General features: G+C 33.4%; 3 protein-coding genes across 3 annotated transcripts; 2 read left to right on the top strand and 1 right to left on the bottom strand.

Annotated features, from left to right (window-relative positions):
* Positions 1–3,167: 3,167 nt before the first annotated feature.
* On the bottom strand, positions 3,168–5,077 carry TMM (Leucine-rich repeat (LRR) family protein). The gene has a single exon (XM_028071582.2). The coding sequence runs from the start codon at positions 4,729–4,731 to the stop codon at positions 3,241–3,243; it is 1,491 nt and encodes a 496-aa protein (XP_027927383.1). The 5' UTR covers positions 4,732–5,077; the 3' UTR covers positions 3,168–3,240.
* A 735-nt stretch (positions 5,078–5,812) lies between these two features.
* LOC114183722 (SNF1-related protein kinase regulatory subunit gamma-like PV42a) lies at positions 5,813–8,711 on the top strand. Its single transcript, XM_028070839.2, has 3 exons — positions 5,813–6,399; positions 7,787–8,144; positions 8,231–8,711. Exons 1-3 carry the CDS (start codon positions 5,864–5,866, stop codon positions 8,582–8,584), a joined length of 1,248 nt encoding a protein of 415 aa, XP_027926640.1. The 5' UTR covers positions 5,813–5,863; the 3' UTR covers positions 8,585–8,711.
* A 4,674-nt stretch (positions 8,712–13,385) lies between these two features.
* LOC146886575 (pseudo histidine-containing phosphotransfer protein 6-like) lies at positions 13,386–14,602 on the top strand. The gene is made up of 5 exons (XM_085672863.1): positions 13,386–13,586; positions 13,673–13,803; positions 13,884–14,027; positions 14,161–14,233; positions 14,305–14,602. The coding sequence occupies exons 1-5, from the start codon at positions 13,518–13,520 to the stop codon at positions 14,359–14,361; spliced, it is 474 nt and encodes a 157-aa protein (XP_085528989.1). The 5' UTR covers positions 13,386–13,517; the 3' UTR covers positions 14,362–14,602.
* Positions 14,603–18,771: the final 4,169 nt, after the last annotated feature.

Genomic DNA, 18,771 nt, shown 5'->3' with positions numbered 1-18,771 from the left:
GTTGTATTGTGATTGTTTAAACTGTTTGACACATTTTTGCTTTAATATTAAATTAAATACTATTATAAAACGAGCTTGAAATGTCAAATAAACTTAACAAAATTTGATTAAAATGACTTAATTCACGTATTTCAAAAGATGAAGGACTAAATTGGTCCAAAATTTTGAAATTGACTAATTCAAAAATTCACTAAAAGTTAAGGGATAAAAACATATTTAACCCTTTAATTATATGTGGTTAAACTTTCATCATGTCGGACTATCATTAACGTAAGGCTTGTTTAAGTTGTATTTGTTTTCCCAAAAGTTGTTTCCGGTTGAGTTTAAATATTTTACAGAAATAATGATTCAACAAGCAATTATTGGTTAGCTTGTAAAAGATAAAAGTTTGGTATAATAATTTGATTACATAATAAGATTGGTATGTAGTGAATATTAAATTGCACTAGTTGGAGAGTACTTGTTTTGGGAAAGTGAAATGACACATAATTGTGTTTGGTTTTGATGAGTAAGCATAAAAGGACCCAATGCTTTATACTTGTCAGAATAAAAACATTAATATAACAAATATTTTAGATATATAAGATACAGGCTCCTCAACTTCTTAATTTAAAAATAAACTTTAGTTAAATTGTTTTGGAATAACAAGAAATCAATTTTTTTATAGTTTTTAATTAAGAATTTACTATTTATTTGTTTTTGTTAATTGGATATTATTTTGTTTTAAATTTGGTTTTACGTGTTGATAAATGTGCAATTCTATAATTATTTTAAGTAAAAAATGGTAAATAATAAGTATTGTGATGGTTATGACAATGACTTAATGGATGTAGATGATGATATGAAAATTTTAACTAAAATCAATAAAAATCACTTACAGTTAAGAATATCATATTATAATAATAATAAAAAAACTTTAATTTTATATTTTTTTAAGATTTATAACTCATTTTGATTTCTATATTTTATTTTGGATGTAGTAAATATATATTAAAAAAAAACTCAATGTAGCATATTTTATTAAATTAGTTTAATATTATTTGAAATGTGCCATATGTGTTATTAATTTTTTAACTCACAAACAATAATTAGTTGTTTCTCGTTTAATATAATTTTTTATCTTTTAATTGGTGCTCTAAACCAAACAATTACTAATTTTGGGTTAAAAAATCAATTATACAAAACCAAACATCCATGTAATCTTTTTATCTTAGAATTTTTTATTTTTATTTTTTCTCCTTACACCTATCTTCACCTTCCACAAAACAAAGTACAAACAAAGTGAGTGGAAAAATTTGTTATGCCTTCTCCTTCTCTTTCAACTTAATTCGTAAGTTTCTTAATAGATACTTAATAGAAAAATATAAAAAAATCTTAACTAAAAATAACTGAATTTATAAATAACTTAAAACTTAATTAAATCTATAAAAATATAAATATAACATAATTAAACATAAATATTTCTACAATACAAATTTGAATACAGTAATATATACTATTCTTTGCACTAAAGTTAACTCTGATTAGGTGGGATTCTTTATGTTCATATATACTCATATTCACGTGGTTTATGTAATTGCTAAAAAGCTGCAATAAATAAGAATATAATAATGTTCAGAAAATTTTGTATACACTTGCAGGAGTTATAAGTTATGTGTGTATAATGTAATATGATTTTGTTAATTAGGTTGGACTATGATGATTCAATGATTGATGTGAGTTCTGCTTCAAACATCCTCAAATGAGTTGTCATACAATTCTTTAAACTAATTAATAATGCTTCAAATTATCAACACCAACTATATTTCAAACCCAATTTTTAATTAGCTTATTTTAAGTAACAAGAATAACAAATTACTTTTTCATCTTTTAATGATGCATTCATACTAAAAGTTAAATAAAATATTAATAAAAATAAGTTTTAAAACTCTTTTATTAAAATAGAATTTTAAAAAATATCTTAAAGGTTATTTGATTTCTGAAATACGTAAAAAAAATTAGATAAAAACCTTAGAATCATTGGTGAAATTGAAATGTTTATATGAATTATGTTTCAAAACACTTTCTCCTTGACTTGACGGAAAATCATATATGGACAATATTGTAAACTGTTCTCCTTAGTATGTAAACTAATATTTTATAGAATTTAATGTTTAAAATATATGTTTGGGGTTGAATTGGTTTTTATATAATTAGTAAAGGCGTAATAGATTATATCATTGAAATTTTATTAATATTTATATCTTTATAATAACAATATTATTATTAAATAAATAAAAAGATATTCTATTTTTCACCATTTTATATGTTTTTGATTTAAATATATATATATATATTTTTTATATTTCTTCACTTACTCTTTTGTCATTTCCAAATCCAAAAATTAAATATATTTTTGTACTTTAATTTGTATTAAAAATTAAAATTATTGTCTCTTTCAAATTTTAACCTAATCTAGTCTCTCAACTTTAGATTTGTGAAAATTTGATCATTTTATTCGATATTTGTTAAATTTATTTGATATTTTAAGACATGTTAAATAATAACATTTAAAAAAATTACAACATTTGATATAAGTTTGGTTTCATATTAACTAAGAAATGTATTTAGAATGTAAATAAAGTTTTAATAAAGTGTTAAATAAGCTTAAAAAAACTAAATTTACATATGAATAATTAAATTAAACCAAAATTTCATATAGACTAATAAAAGAAATAGTTAACCTTTTTTCTAACGACAAACATGCACCTCCCGTTGCAATAATAATTTAATTTCCTCTCGCATCAATACTCATTACACTAGTCTAAAAGCAAATAACCAAGAACAATGATATTTTAACCTACATTTTTTGACCTACTTTTAACCTATCATTTCAATCACTATTAGATCATCACATCATATTACTCTAAAAAATAAAAAAAAATAATTTAATGGTGATTAAAACAATATGTTAAAAGTGAGTAAAAAAGTGGGTTAAAATATATTTTTCAATAAACAATATCACTTATCAATCACATTTCCACGGTTTCTGTCATCTCGGCATTGTTTTCTGTATTTCTACACCTCCATTACCCCACCAACTTCCTCATCACGTTAACCCAAAACATCTATACAGAAACATTTTTCAAAGCAGATACGTCAACTCTCATCATACAACAATACTTTCAAACAATAATACTTTAAATAGTATAAATATATTGCTATAACAAATTTGAATGTACTGTACTATAATTTATTTATTTATTTATTTACATACAAGAAAATGATAGTAAAGAGTAGAAAAATGGGTAGTGGGAGTGATGATGTAAGAGGTTTCACACCGTGTGATGTGAAATGTGTTGGTGTTGGTGTCGGGAAAGACATTGAAAGATGTTGTTGGTGTGTGGTAACGGAATCTGGAGTCGTAGATTCTGTGTCACACGAACCAATACCTAAATCGAAGGTGGAGTCCATGGTATCTCCCAAACCACTGCGTGCATCGTAGCAAAGCCCTGAATTATTGTTCAGTTTCAGCTTTCTTTTCATTCTCCAAACCATTTCCCTCTCGAATGGCACAAGCCCACTAAGCCCATTATCGTTCAGCCTAAGTTCACTAAGGTTTCTCAAATCCCCGAAACTCTTCGGAATTGACCCATTCAAGTGGTTCCCATCCAGATGAAGCACGCGAAGGTTCCGCAACTTCCCCAGTGATTCGGGCACCGGCCCATGCAAATTCATGTTCGACAAAACCACAATCATCAGGGCTTTCATGCCATCAAACCCATCACTGGGTATCATCGTAGTCGAGCCCATTGGGTTTCCTTTGAGGATCAAAGCCTGAAGCGAACTCAGGCTTTTGATTGACTCCGGAAATGGGCCTTGCAGACGGTTGTAGCTTAAATCCAAAAGCATAAGGTCTTTCAGGCTCATGGGCTTCTCCGGCAACGGGCCCGCGAGGCGGTTGCGGCTGCAATCCAATTTGATGAGAGAATGACAGTCCCATAGAGAAGAAGGAATTGGGCCCATCAAAAGATTCTGGCTGAGGTCCAACACGTTTAAAGAAGGGAAACTGAAACCGGGTATGGAACCGGTTAATTTGTTGGCGCTCAAATCCAAAGACCTTAAACCTGTGATCCGGCCCAATGAGAGGGGTACGGAGCCGTTGAGGTTGTTTTTGTGAAGGTCCAGGACCTTCAAACGAGTAAGGTTGCCCAATTCAACGGGAATGGGCCCAATGTGGCCGTTTTCTCTGAGGACTAAGGTTTGCAAGGTTGGGCCCAACAGGCCCAAGAAGGATGGGATGGGCTGAGGGTTGTAACTGAAGCAACGGTAAAAGAACAAGGTCCTGAGGTGGGGAAGGCGTGTGATGGAGGGTGAGATAACGGAGCGGGTCGGGTCGCATGTCGGAAAAGCGGTGTCGTCGGAGAGTGCTCCGAACGAAAGAGACACCACGTGGAAAACGTTGGCCTTGTCGGGCATGCACTCGATGCCGTGCCAGCGACCGCGGCACACGTCGGGGATGTTGGTGGCCCAGTCGTTTCCGGTGGCTCTCATGATGTCGTACACCGCCTCTTGCTCTCGTTTATCCGTTCGGGAACCGTCTTGGTTCATGGAAAACCCCGTCTGTGGACCGTCTACCAGGGTTGACGGCACGCCGGAGTCTGACATGATCACCGTGAATGCCGTTACATGAGACGGCAAAAACAGCGTGCAACATAGTACTTGTAGGAGAAGAAGACGACAGAGAGTCATTTTTTATGGTATGTGTGTGACGATGATGCTGAAATTGATGTTTTTGGGTTGGTTTTTTTTTATAGAGGGTGGATCCATGTTAATGAATGGGGTTAGTGTGAGTAGTTATGTTTTTTACTATTTAAAAGCGAAGTTGGTGATTTGGCTGGAGTGGAGTAATGCGTGCTCACGAGAAAAGACGTTAGTGTTATAAATGGTGTAGGGGACGGAGAATTTGAGCATTTATGTGGGTCACGAGATTTGCACCCTTGCCTTGTACCAGGGACTTTTAACGTTGTCCCATTCTGTTCAAGCTATGTGGTTTCTATTTCACCATCACTTCACTTCACTTCAGTTGTTTACCACTGTTCTAATTTAAGACTCTGTTTTTTCACATCAACTTTGGTACACAATACTTTAATTTTGCATGATTCGGAGGAACATATAAAGATAGAAGTGGTGGAATGTGTGTTTTTATCCCGTAGTTCATTATCCAAAAGAAAACAACGAAAGGATGGGATTGTATAAAAAATAATATATAGATCAAGTTATAGATCAAGTTATTGTAAAACTTTGGTATGTTCAGTTCTCTTTTTGCAGAGTTTTCTCTCTTCTCTTCTCTGCTCGTTGCCCCACCATTACGTCCTACAACACTTTTAAAGAGTTTTTTCCCACATTGGGAAAACTTCATTTCTTTGGATTCTTCCTATTTCAATAATGAAAAGATTTATTATTGTGTAGAAATGATTAAAAAATGACCATTAACTTTATGCCAGTGCATGATGTAATAAGAACACAAAAAATTAACCAAGTGGCGTTTAATGGAATAAACAAAAATTGAAACTTTATGCCGACGTAAAAGGTTGTGCACGGAAAAGCCTATGGTACGTGTTCTGCAAGAACACAAAAATTCAACACAGGTGTCGCCATTCAAGGGCATTTGCTGAGTCATCAAGTATGTTATCACAGGTGGCAAGACCAGACTTGCATGCACGACATTGCGGATCTCACGACACCACACGTATAAAACCCATAAAAAAAAACAAAATGAATTTCACCAACAACTTCATATATATATATATATATATATATATATATATATATGTAACTTACCTACAGCTTTAAAAAAAAATCTTAAAAAACAAATCTTTTGATGCTTGTTCCGTATTTTCCGATCTATACCAATCTTTGCACTAAGAACAATTTGTTGTGTTGTAGCAGAAGGAAAATCGAAGCTATGCAGGAGGTGAAAGAAGCGAAACAAGGTGGTGGAGCCACCATGCAAGAAAGTGGAAGTGTGAGACTAAAGGAGAAGAAGGTGAAGGACATGATGGTGGATAGGAAGAGGCTAGTGGAGGTGCCGTACACGGCGTCGCTGGCCCAAACAATGAATACCCTGGTGGCGAACAAGATTGTGGCGGTGCCGGTGGCGGCGCCGCCGGGGCAGTGGATCGGAGCCGGAGGGTCGATGATCGTAGAGTCCGATAAGCAAACCGGTGCCGTGAGGAAACATTACATAGGAATGGTGACTATGCTTGATATCGTGGCCCACATAGCCGGTGATGACCACTTGAGCGGTGGTGATAACATCACCCAAGATCTTGATCAAAGGATGTCTGATCCTGTTTCCTCCATCATTGGTCACTCCTTTGAAGGCCTTAGCTTGTGGACTCTGAATCCTAATACCAGGTTAATTAATTAACTTTCCTTAGGTTTTTTTTTCCTTCTAGGCAGATCAGTCTTCAATATTACAGAAGTAGACAGGTTTTAAAAAAATTACGGAAATGAGCAAAACGTTCTGGGGGTGCACGTTTTTTGGGTGAAGAAATCGTGCAACCCTCAAATGTTTTCATGGGTCAAAGGACGAAATCGTGTGGGGGGTGCACGTTTTTGGCTCAGTAATCGATTACAGTATGGTGTAATCGATTACTGTATGTTGTAATCGTGCAGGGGGTACGTTTTTCGTTCTATAATCGATTACCGCATGCTGTAATCGATTACAGCATGCATTGCAGTTTTCTGGGTGTAATGTAATCGATTACGAACGAAGTGTAATCGATTACATGCGTGATTTAAAAAAAAAAACGTTAACAAACATTTTAGTGGATAGGAAAGCAATGATATATGACATAGTTGAATATGAAACTAAAAACGATGATAATAATGAAAAAAAAAAGATTACAGGTCCTAATTTCACTCCAAGGCTTCCGGACGACCTACAACAAATAGGATCCATAACGAAATGGATCAACCCGTTACGGATAAGCCAAAAAAATGCTCTTATTGTCGCACTGAGGGTCATCATAGGAGACAATGTCCATTTTGCCAATAATTTGTACATTTTTTATTTCAATTAATTTACTTTTCAATGTTTATTTCTTTTTTGTACAATGTCAAAACTAAGACAACTTTTTATAAAGATTAATATTTCTTATGTCTTCATGAACTATAATTTCAAATACTTTATTCTTTGATGGACCAAAAAACTGTATAAAATCATTACAAATTATTATGCTTGCCTCTCTATCCAATTCTAATTTAATCACCTTTTTTTTAAAAAAAATTTGTCATTGTAATCGATTACAATACCTTTGTAATCGATTACATTGCCCTCGAACATACTTCACTAATCATGTAATTGATTACACTTCATTCTTAATCGATTACATTACACCCAGAAAACTGCAACGCATGCTATAATCGATTACAGCATGTGGTAATCGATTACACAATGAAAAACGTATCCCCCTGCACGATTACATCATGCAGTAATCGATTACACCATGCTGTAATCGATTACTGAGCCAAAAACGTGTTCCCCCACACGATTTCGTCTTTTGACCCGCTTGACCATGAAAACGTTTGGGGGTTGTACGATTTTTTCACCCAAAAAACGTGCATCCCCATAACGTTTTGCCCATTTTCGTAATTTTTTAAAAACATGCCTACTTCAGTAATATTGAAGACTGATCTGCCTAGATGGAAAAAAAAACCCTTTCCTTAACACAAAAACAAAAACCTCTTCTGATTTTGTTTTTGAGTTTGAATCTTTGGTTATTCTTGCATGATGTGTTAGTATGTTAGATTGCATGGAAGTGTTCAGCAAAGGGGTGCATCGTGCTATGGTACCGATTGATGGGCAAGAAGAGAACGTGGCAGCATCTGGGGTGGAACTTGCAGAGTCTGCTTCTAGCTACCAAATGGTGACTCAGATGGACATGCTTAGGTTCTTGCATGGTCGTGCTGCTGAACTACACAGCATTTTATCACGTTCTGTGCAGGATTTGGGGGCTGACACAGTGCAGATTTATGCCATCACTGACAGAACAAAACTTGTTCATGCCATAAAGTGCTTGAAGGCAGCTATGTTAAACGCTGTTCCTATTGTTAGAGCTAGTGATGTTGGTGAAGATGATCACAAGCAGCTTATAAATGCAAGTTCTGATTAAACCCTTTTCATATTATTATTGTTGTTGATATTGCTGTCTTAGAAATGAGAAATGAAATTGAAGTTTTGCAGGGAAGATGCAGGAAGCTGATTGGTACATTTTCTGCGACTGATTTGAGGGGATGCCACATAACCTCGCTAAAATCATGGTTGGGAATAAGTGCACTGGCATTCACTGAAGAAGTTGAATCAAGTCCATTGTACAGTAGTGAGTCAGAGATGCAGAATAGAGGGTCCTGCAGAAAGGAGCTTGTGACATGCTATGGTGAATCAGCTTTGTGTGAGGTGATTGAGAAGGCTGTGAGTAATCATGTTCATCGAGTTTGGGTGGTGGATCAAGAGGGTTTGCTTGTGGGGGTTGTGTCTCTTACAGATGTAATTAGAGTTATAAGGCATTCTCTGCTATCAGAGTCAAAGGATGAGTGACTTTGCACAAAAAACTGTGCCAAGTTAAGGAAGTGATCAAGAGAACTGAACAATGTTACTGAGATGAAACAGTATTTCATATTATTACTGAGATGAAACAGTATTCCATATTATTACTGAGATGAAACAGTATTTCATATTGTTACTGAGATGAGAAATTCTGTATAAAATTAGGATACAGAAAGGGAGAATGCTCATTTGGATTTAAATCCTTTTTTGAATAACTAACTCTGATCCTTACCTTGCAAAATGGAACAAGTTTTGATGTAAGAATTTCGTAAAACTGTGGGACAATCCAGTGTTAAAATGGTTCCATCAAAGTAAATATCATAGGGTTCTAAACTAAGTTAGACGAAGTAAGAATATTTGAAGAAATGGATACGCAATTAGATATCAACAACAATATCATGATATTCTGAAGAGGATTTGAGTTAATATTTTTAGTTAGTGCATAGAATTACATTTGTTTTTCCCAAGTAGAATCTGTTATTATATCCCACAAGGAAAATAGTGACGGAAATTTAATTATAAATAAATAAAATTAGTGACTGAAATTTAACAAAAAGAAAAACAAATTCAGGAATTCCATAAAAAACAACCCTTATGAAAATATTAAGTATAACTTAAAAATTTTCCGTTTTGTAAACTAGTATATTTATATATAATTGTCTATAACGTTGTTGCGAATAATTTGAGCAGTAAAAATTGTTCTAAATATCAGAACTTCATTTATTTTAATTTAGAATTAAAAAGTATAGAATTCATGTTCTTCTTAATTTTTTTTTTCATTAATCTCTTTATTTATTTTATTTTTAAATTTGATTGAATTTAATGTTTCGATCAGAAGTAGTCGTTTCTCAAACTCTTTGTATTTCAAAATTTATTTTTTATAAATTTTGAATAGTTGATCTTAATATACAAAAAATTCTTATGTTATACAGTATGATTATAATTTGACTAATACATATTCATTCATTTAAATCGAAAATTTTAAGATTATACTATCGTAATAAAAAGAAAACTCATAAAACACCTTAAAAACGTAACTAACCCGTGTGAGATCATATGTGGTATTTAATTCTGACAATCTTTTCGCAATCTTAAGCAAACAAAGTTCAATATATAATGTATGGTTAACTTTTGAATTTTAGCAGAGATAAAATCATAAAAAGCTTGAGATCTATTGAGACATAAACATCATAGAATTAAGGAAACATTACGATGAAGCAGATGAATGAACACGCGCAAGAGGGTCTAAATTAGCCACAGAATATTCTTGGAAGAACCAAACGGAAAGTGAAAGAAAGGAAAAGGTAAACAAAAGAACAGCATGAAGTTAAAAACTTTGAAGACAACAACAACCACCTCGAGCTTTGAAACCACCTTTTGAAGAGAGTGAAAAAATGCAGTATTTTTTAACTCCAGCTCCTAGAGAACAAGAACTCGTTTAGCATTTCGAAACCAAAAAGGAAATGAAACAAAAATCATACGAAGAAAGGCAAAAGACACATATTGGTTGTTGCAATAATGGTCACTGTAAATAAGCACGGGAGAGCAAAAAGTTAACACGATTATGAAGTCTATGAACTAAGGTTAACCATTGTTTATCATTTTAATATCACACTGCAGCACACCTCAAAAGTAGTACTTCCTCTGAACAGTTTTTAATATTTTTTTTTTCCATTATGTATATCAGTCTGCTTACGTCAAAACAAAGCATGCTTCTGATTATATATTTAGAGATCAATATATTTTTGTTTTGTTATATCTAATAATTTTACATTTTAGTTAAAGTTGAAGTTAGAGATAATTTAAATTTTGTTTATCTTTCTTTAACAACAAAGATGTATTGAGGGGTTCAACTTTCAGACCGACAATATATCGGATGTGATAATTGATTATAATGATACGATGTCATCAACATATACTATCAAGTAAATACATTGAGATTAATTGTCATTTCATTTGGAAAAAGATCATGTCTGGAGACATCAAGACTGAGTTTGTTAACTCAAGTGATCAGTTAGCAGATATTTTTACTAAGTCTTTACGGGATATAAAATTGATTATATTTGTAAGAAGTTTGACACATACGATTTGTATGCTCCAACTTGAGGGGAAGTGTTAGATATTGTTTGATATTATTAAGATATTGTTAATTACAATATCAAACAATATCTTCTATTTACTCTATTTATTTTCAGTTACTCTTTTTAATTGTACCTCTCTCTATTATAAATCTCGATACCAGATCCAAACATTGATGTTGTCCGGAAGAGACTAAATATATGTTTGGTTTTCAGTTTGATAGTTTAAATACAAGTTTATTTTGTATTGAAAGTCACACATGATATTTTACATATTTTTGTTTTGTTTCATTGACCTCAAACGTGAATTATTTTCAAAACAAAATTACATTTTTTTCGTAGAATAAGATTTTTATTTTTATTCGACCAAACATAATTTTTCTAACTATAATCCAAACACATCGTAAAATCTTATTTAATTAATACTCAATAGTTTTACGTCGCTCAATTGTGGAGATGAATCAAAACCATGCCTTAACTGGCTTGTTTGAAAATAATAATCAATAAATAAATCTTTGAAGGTGTATACAAAATCAAATAATATAGAACTCAGATATTTTTGGAATATACTCAAATCAACAACGAAGTATATCATAGCCATGTGCCCTATATAATTAACCAGTCTTCTAATTATGACGAGTTAATAGAAGTTAGTAGAATCGATTAAAAAGGTTACTGTTTTCACCATGGTTTTCTTGACCATATAATTATGAAAGTAAAGATAGTTTGTTTCGATGGGAAAAGAAATTATGAGAAACGATGTATGAGCTTAATAATTGGAAAAAGAGTTCTGAAAACCAACATTAATTATTGGATGCATGTTAATCCACTGCAAACAACATCAGATAACGACTTTATTGGGGAATTAAGTAGAGTTTGCTTACGTCAGTTGATTATGAACAAAGTATGCCTTTCAAGCAAGGATTTCGAGGAATGTATAAATAATTGAAATGAAGATGCATGATTCTCAGTAATAGCACTATTAAACAAGGTTAAAGTAGGTGTTAACCCATGCCGAAGATTGGTAGTAGTAATTTGCATTCATATACTGTACGGTTATTAAAGTGCATATTTAACACTTCCATGAAAGTGTACATGAAAAGTATGCAACACTTCACTCGTGTTTACAAAAACTGCAAATTCTCTCATTAATGCATTAATATATTGTGGAAGCTACTGTTTTACAATGCAACGAATTTAGTGTATTTGTAATAATTGTAAGTAAAAATAATTATTGAATGCAGAATGAAGAGCTAATAATAAGTGTGGTCCTAATAGTGATTGGATGATAAAATAATAATAAGAGCAGAAAGAAGGTATAATTTTGTGCTTGATTCCCCGGCGTGTGAAGTGGGTGTCAGAAGATGGAGTGTAGTTTGGTGTTTAGGCCATCATCACAACAAAAGTCTATCCATTCATTCATGCTGTGTCTGCTATTCACTGCATTTTAAACCAGTTTCAGTTTCCCTCCACTTCATATATACTATACTTATAAGTTCCATAAAATGACAAAATTCCCATTCTCTCTTATTCAACCGCGTGCTTACTTACCAAACTTTTCACCACACCACTACAGATCGGGTCTTTCGAGTATTTATACGTGTTAGGTTTAGGATTTTCTTAACAGGACAATCTTATCCGAAATACTTGTCACAAAAACTTTCGATACAAAGATCATATTGTACTCGTCTGAGTCGGTTTTGCTTACCTGGAATACTTGTCAAGAACTATATTGTACTCGTTTGAACGTGTGAGTCGATTTTAACCAATGAGATCTGAGCCCAATCACATAAGGCATTGACATCACTTTCAACCCAAAACCTTAAGGCAATGGATTTATGGGTCTTTATCCTTATATAATGTTCGACTTTTTCATTTCTAGTCGATGTGAGATTTAGAATCACACTTGAATTTCTAACAATACGTGACACTATTCTTAATCCAAAATCTTAAGAGAATAAGTTTATGAATATTCATTCTTATATAATTACTCGATGTAAAACTTACACTCATGATTGAATTTTTACGGGAACTTAGGGTGTAACTTTAGTTTTTGAAATAATTTGTTTAAGAAATTCAAATTAAAAATGGTATGAACACATTTTTACAGTGAGAGAAATAAGAATGAAGTTATAGGAGGTGGAGGTGCAGGCAGGTGTCAGGTGAATGGAGCATTTTGGTGGGAAGATGTGAAGTGAGGTGGGAAGGGAACAGAAGAAGAAGAATTGCACTTTGAAACACTGCCAACAACACCACCGTGCCTGGGGCAATGGCCTTTAATTGGTAGGGTAGATACCCCACATTCACCTCGATTACCCCAACTCAACTCCATGCCTTCCTTCCTTTCTATATTTTAATTAACACCCACTCCCCAAAACTCACTCTCACTCTCACTCACCTTAACTAATCAATGCCATCATTACCACTTTCATAGGAGTTATCAAATAACAACCCTAACTCTTCTAAACCCCCTTCAAATAATTCAAATGGTTAACGATATTATTTAAGGAATTACAACTCAACCAATATTCTAATCATAATATACTAATGAGAAACAACTATATTTTCCTTATTTTAATGATTCAGAAGTAAGAGTTACAAATTTTTTGTGGTGGAAAAACAACGTTGTGTTGTGTTGTGCCCTCGTGGAATGCTTTAAATAGGAATATTGGCATTCCCGTGACAGCAATAGTAGCTGGAGTGTGTGTGTGAGTATTTGTGTCGCTTGTTCCCTCTCCTTCTTGGTCTCGGTGTCAATAAGTTACTGTTACAGTGGTGGCTGCCGCTTAATCCTTCACCGCACACGGTGGTTTAATCAAATCGCCAAAACGGGTCTCCCTCTGTGGATGCTTGGTTTCGGTGCGGACCTCTTGTGGGCCGACATGAACCGTCTTCTTGCTTTTCTTTTCCACCAGGTATATGTTTCAAACACACACAAAAACAACATTAACAACAACATTAATTCTGCTACATATGTTTGGTCTGATTCCATTCCATGCAGGGAGTGTTGGATGAACAATTTTTGCAGCTTCAACAGCTGCAAGATGAGGCTTCTCCAAACTTCGTCTCTGAGGTGGTCAACATTTATTTTCACGAGTCCGAGAAACTACTCAACAATCTCAGAGGATTGCTGTATGTTATCAATCTTCTTCTTCTTCTTCTTAGTTATGATTATGAATTCTCGTTGCTAAATTGATTTCTGCATGATGCAGAATGGAGAAGGAGTTATCAGACTACAAGAAAATTGGAATCCATTTGAATCAGTTCATGGGTAGCAGCTCAAGCATTGGTGCGAAGAGAGTCACAAACATTTGCGTTGCATTTCGTGCTGCTACAGACCAGAGCAACCGTGCAGGGTACATTATACACACCTCTCAAAATTCTTTTTCTCTACCCGATAAATATATAATCAAGTATTCAACATTGATGATTTATGCATAGTTTATTGCAACCTAACCTAACTGAATCTCTCCACGTGCTATATTGCAGATGCTTGCGAGCGTTGGAGATGCTGGAGCATGAATATTGTTATCTCAAGAACAAGTTGCATGAATTGTTCCAAGTAAGTTATTCGAAGGTTTTAATGCTACATAGTCATTTTACGATGATTAAGATTTGTATGGTTTCATGCAGATAGAGCAGCAACGTGCTTTGGTCGCTGGAGTGAGATACCCAGTGCAGAACCAATAATGCAACTGAATTGGTGGAACATATCTGAATCATTTTGCTTTGCTTTGCAAGGTTAAAGGCACGCATTTCTATATATATAAATATATAAATATATACACCTAGGTTATGTGGGGAATAGGAACATGCTATATAGGGTTCATCATGACCTTGGGTATTTGAATTCTCTTGTACGTAAATGGTGGTATCATGCAAGCTCTTGCACCATGCTTTGCTTTACGTCCTTTAACTTTTCAATGAAAATTCATTAGTCAAATTCGATTCCTACTTACTTTTATGTTAACTTTTTATACATGAATTTGCCGATTGTTAATTACGTTGTGGCGTATGAACACTAGGATCCTACGTAACGTATCAACGATATCACTCTTGAATTTTGTTAATTAACAAATTTCTTTCATTAAATTAATATATAATCGATCCAATTGCGTAAAAAGTAACATTTATTTCGTAAAAGTCTTCCACAGAGCTTCTTCTCCCTTGCAAACCCTTCAATTATTTTCTTTTAGTAAGGAATTTTGTGATGTGAGAGAAGAAAAATAGCTTAGGGAATGTACATTAATTCTCTTAGCTTGGTGAGCGTTCTTGAGAAGAAAATGAACATAATACGTTTTAAAAACTCTTAAATTTAAAGGAAAAAACATTATCATATTGTAAGTAGTGTTTGATTTACAAAAAATAATTTTATTTTTTTATCTTTTGAAAAAGGTTCTATTTGGTTCCATCTATAATTTTTGTTTGAATTACTAGTCTTTCTTTTCACATTGTCCTAAGTTTAGTGTGATTTTCAACCGGAAGACCAAAATCATCGTCATGTATTTTGTCGACGTAGAAAAATAACGTGAAATGACATTAACAAGTTTTAAGATTGTGTGTGGTGTTGAATATTGTGGTCGATACTTCTATTCTTGCTTAGAAAATCCATTGATGAATCTGGAAAAAAGTGATAGTTTGGTGGGATCAAACAACAAAAATAAAACTGAGTAATTTTGTTTCCAAAATTTGACTTATTTTAAAATTATCTACATATAAAGTTTTTTTTTTAATTTTCAACCGAACCTTAAAATTAAAATTGAAATCAGATTTCATTCATACCATTATTCAATTTTTCTTTTTTATTTTCTCAATTCATGTTTATCTGTATTGTCTATATCTTTTTTGTCTTTTCTTATTTACACTAATAAAATTTAAACGCTAAAAAATAATTAACAAAAATTCTTTATATTTTTTAGCTTGCCATCAAACACAAAAGTTCATGTCTCATGGAGCCCAGCAAGTAGGCCCATCACCAACAACTCTTTGTTTGGATTACACGACACACCACCTTTTTTTGTCCACACCACACTTTCCGTAACCGACCCAATACCAAAGAAAAATCAACTTTTTGACTTAAAGATACCTCAAATAAACAAATATTAATACCTTTTAATGTGGCAAATCTATGTTCACTTATCTCAATATAGTTTCACAAAGCAAAAATAGTTATTAAACATTTTAAATTAAATAATTTGCGTGTTTTACTAAAAATAAACTTACTTTTGGAAAGCTTTACTAGTTTACCAGTGCTTTTGTTCAGATGCAATTTTGCTTGACTTGAAGAGTATAAATCGAATGAAAATAGTTATATTCGTTTATCGTGCCAAATAAATTCGTGAGAATGGTATCCAAGAATCAATCCTAGAAGAAAAAAAAATGATATACTTTTTTTTAATTTATTTTACATATTTTAAGTAAGTTTAAGAGTAATAAAAATATACGTAAAAGACATTTTTATCTTCTGTTTATAAAGATAGGATGAAACTTGGTTAGGCAATTGAAATCGGCCACGTAAAGATAGGGTTAAGTTATGACACAAAAAGTATATTAAAATTAATTAACCAATTAAAAGCCATCACGTCAAATGAAGTTAGTAAAAGTACAGGTTACTAACTTCTGAAACAGATATTTTAAAAAAAAAATAGAATTTGGATCAGTGATAGATATACAGATTCAATTTTTTTTCACATATTTTTGGTAATTTATGTTCAGGATATTGCGGCTTTTTTGTAATAATAGATTAATTTTTAATTTGTTACATTAAAGGGATTACTGAATCCTCGTTCATCATTCAAATCTGAAAGTGTTATTTTTATTACATCAGTAACAGTTAAATAATTTAATTCTTTCAGCGTTTTTTTTCTCCTCCTTTGAGTCAAATTACGTGTAGTGGGAGCGTGAGTGGATAATGTAAGGCTCAAATTCCACTTTCAAGTTTCAACACCAACTTAATTGAGTGTAGGTAAAGTAAAACCATGCATCTGAAACAAGAATTAAATAAAATTATTATGTAAAATCGTAGAGTAGCATACGTAGAGATGGAAACAGGTATGACCGGACACAAATACTTTTTACCTATAATTTGATTAAAACTGGTTCAGGCGAGTGTAATATGGTTTTTATACCGAAAGTTTTTCTGACAAGAGTTTTAAGTAAGCGTGTTTTATTAAGAAGAACGGCGGTACAGAAAAGACAGAAAAGAAGTACTTGTGGTTGGAAATGCTTCCGCTGGGGAGTGTACTAATATGGTTGAAGTGGACTCACTCTTGAGAGGGAGATTGTTAGGAATCTAAGTGTTAATTTAAGTCTCATATTGACTTAAAATGAGAAACTAGAACACTATGTAAGAATAAAGACTCATAAACTCATTGTTTTAAGATTTTGGATTAAGAGTGGTGTCAATACCTTATGTGGTTAGGCTTAGATCTCATTAATATTTATTTTCCTAAAATATTCGTTTCCCGTAAATAATAAATATTCGCGAATATTAATCATGTAAATTTTATTAACAAATATATATGGAGATGAATATTTTTGTCATGTGTAAGCACAGTATGGATCCATTGAGGTTGTTATTGTGGTTGAACAGATCTTGGTTAGACGGGTGAATGAAATGTTTGGGTGAGGGTGACTTTTAGCAAATTGTGAGGGTGAAAACAGCAGAGATTCACAGCACCTCCTTCAAAAGGGTGGCTTTTGACTTTGGGAAAAGATAATGATGGGCGTGGCCTGTGTACACATTGTGACATTGTGGCCTTCGAATTAGCAAAAGCAATGTCTCCTTGCATAATATGGATTCCTAACATTCATGATCTGGATGTGACTGAGTCGAATTACTTATCCCTCGGTCTTTTAGTGAACTATCTCTCCAGGGATTGTGAAAGATGTTCCACTAGAAATATTCTTGTTATTGCTTCGACTCATATTCCCCAAAAAGTAGATCCAGCTCTAATAGCTCCGAATAAATTCAATACATGCATTAAGATACGAAGGCTTCTTATTCCACAACAACGAAAACACTTTTTCACTCTTTCATATACTAGGGGATTTCACTTGGAAAAGAAAATGTCCCATACTAATGGATTCGGGTCCACGACGATGGGTTCAAATGTACGAGATCTTGTAGCACTTAACAATGAGGCCCTATCGATTAGTATTATACAAAAAAAATCCATCATAGACACTAATATAATTAGTTCTGTTCTTCATAGACAAACTTGGGATTTCCGATCTCAGGTAAGATCGGTTCAGGATCATGGGATCCTTTTCTATCAGATAGGAAGGGCTGTTTCACAAAATGTACTTCTAAGTAATTGCTCCATAGATCCTATATCTATCTATATGAAGAAGAAATCATGTGACGGGGGGGATTCTTATTTGTACAAATGGTACTTCGAACTTGGAACGAGTATGAAGAAATTAACGATACTTCTTTACCTTTTGAGTTGTTCTGCCGGATCGGTCGCTCAAGACCTTTGGTCTCTACCCGGACCTGATGAAAAAAATGGGATCACATCTTATGGACTCGTTGAGAAGAATTATGATCTAGTTCATGGCCTATTAGAAGTAGAAGGCGCTCTGGTGGGATCCTCACGTACAGAAAAAGATTGCAGTCAATTTGATAAGGATCGAGTGACATTGCTTCTTCGGTCCGAACCAAGGAATCCCTTAAATAGGATTCAAAATGGATCTTATTCTATCGTTGATCAGAGATTTCTCTATGAAAAATATGAATCGGAGTTTGAAGAAGGGGGAGGAGTCCTCGACCCGCAACAGATAGAGGAGGATTTTTTCAATCACATCGTTTGGGCTCCTAGAATATGGCGCCCTTGGGGCTTTCTATTTGATTGTATTGAAAGGCCCAATAATTTGGGATTTCCCTATTGGGCCAGGTCATTTCGGGACAAGCGGATCATTTATGATGAAGAGGATGAGCTTCAAGAGAATGATTCAGAGTTCTTGCAGGGTGGAACCATGCAGTACCAGACACGAGATAGATCTTCCAAAGAACAGGGCTTTTTTCGAATAAGCCAATTCATTTGGGACCCCGTGGATCCACTCTTTTTCCTATTCAAAGATCAGCCTTTTGTCTCTGTG

Source organism: Vigna unguiculata, chromosome 5 (genome assembly GCF_037176805.1).
Source record: "Vigna unguiculata cultivar grain cowpea cultivar isolate G323 ecotype 2 chromosome 5, ASM3717680v1, whole genome shotgun sequence".
Lineage (NCBI taxonomy): Eukaryota > Viridiplantae > Streptophyta > Magnoliopsida > Fabales > Fabaceae > Vigna > Vigna unguiculata.
The sequence above is the reverse complement of the archived record's forward strand: the minus strand, read 5'-3'. Positions and strand labels throughout refer to the sequence as shown.

What these genes read in the sequence shown, in the direction of transcription:
- TMM (XM_028071582.2), bottom strand. Translation starts at nt 4,731, where the DNA reads ATGACTCTCTGTCGTCTTCTTCTCCTACAAGTACTATGTTGCACGCTG.
- LOC114183722 (XM_028070839.2), top strand. Translation starts at nt 5,864, where the DNA reads ATGCTTGTTCCGTATTTTCCGATCTATACCAATCTTTGCACTAAGAAC. An exon ending in ACTCTGAATCCTAATACCAG is followed by an intron (nt 6,400 to 7,786) that starts GTTAATTAATTA and finishes ATGATGTGTTAG; the next exon opens with TATGTTAGATTGCATGGAAG. An exon ending in ATCACAAGCAGCTTATAAAT is followed by an intron (nt 8,145 to 8,230) that starts GCAAGTTCTGAT and finishes GAAGTTTTGCAG; the next exon opens with GGAAGATGCAGGAAGCTGAT.
- LOC146886575 (XM_085672863.1), top strand. Translation starts at nt 13,518, where the DNA reads ATGCTTGGTTTCGGTGCGGACCTCTTGTGGGCCGACATGAACCGTCTT. An exon ending in TTGCTTTTCTTTTCCACCAG is followed by an intron (nt 13,587 to 13,672) that starts GTATATGTTTCA and finishes CATTCCATGCAG; the next exon opens with GGAGTGTTGGATGAACAATT. An exon ending in AACAATCTCAGAGGATTGCT is followed by an intron (nt 13,804 to 13,883) that starts GTATGTTATCAA and finishes TGCATGATGCAG; the next exon opens with AATGGAGAAGGAGTTATCAG.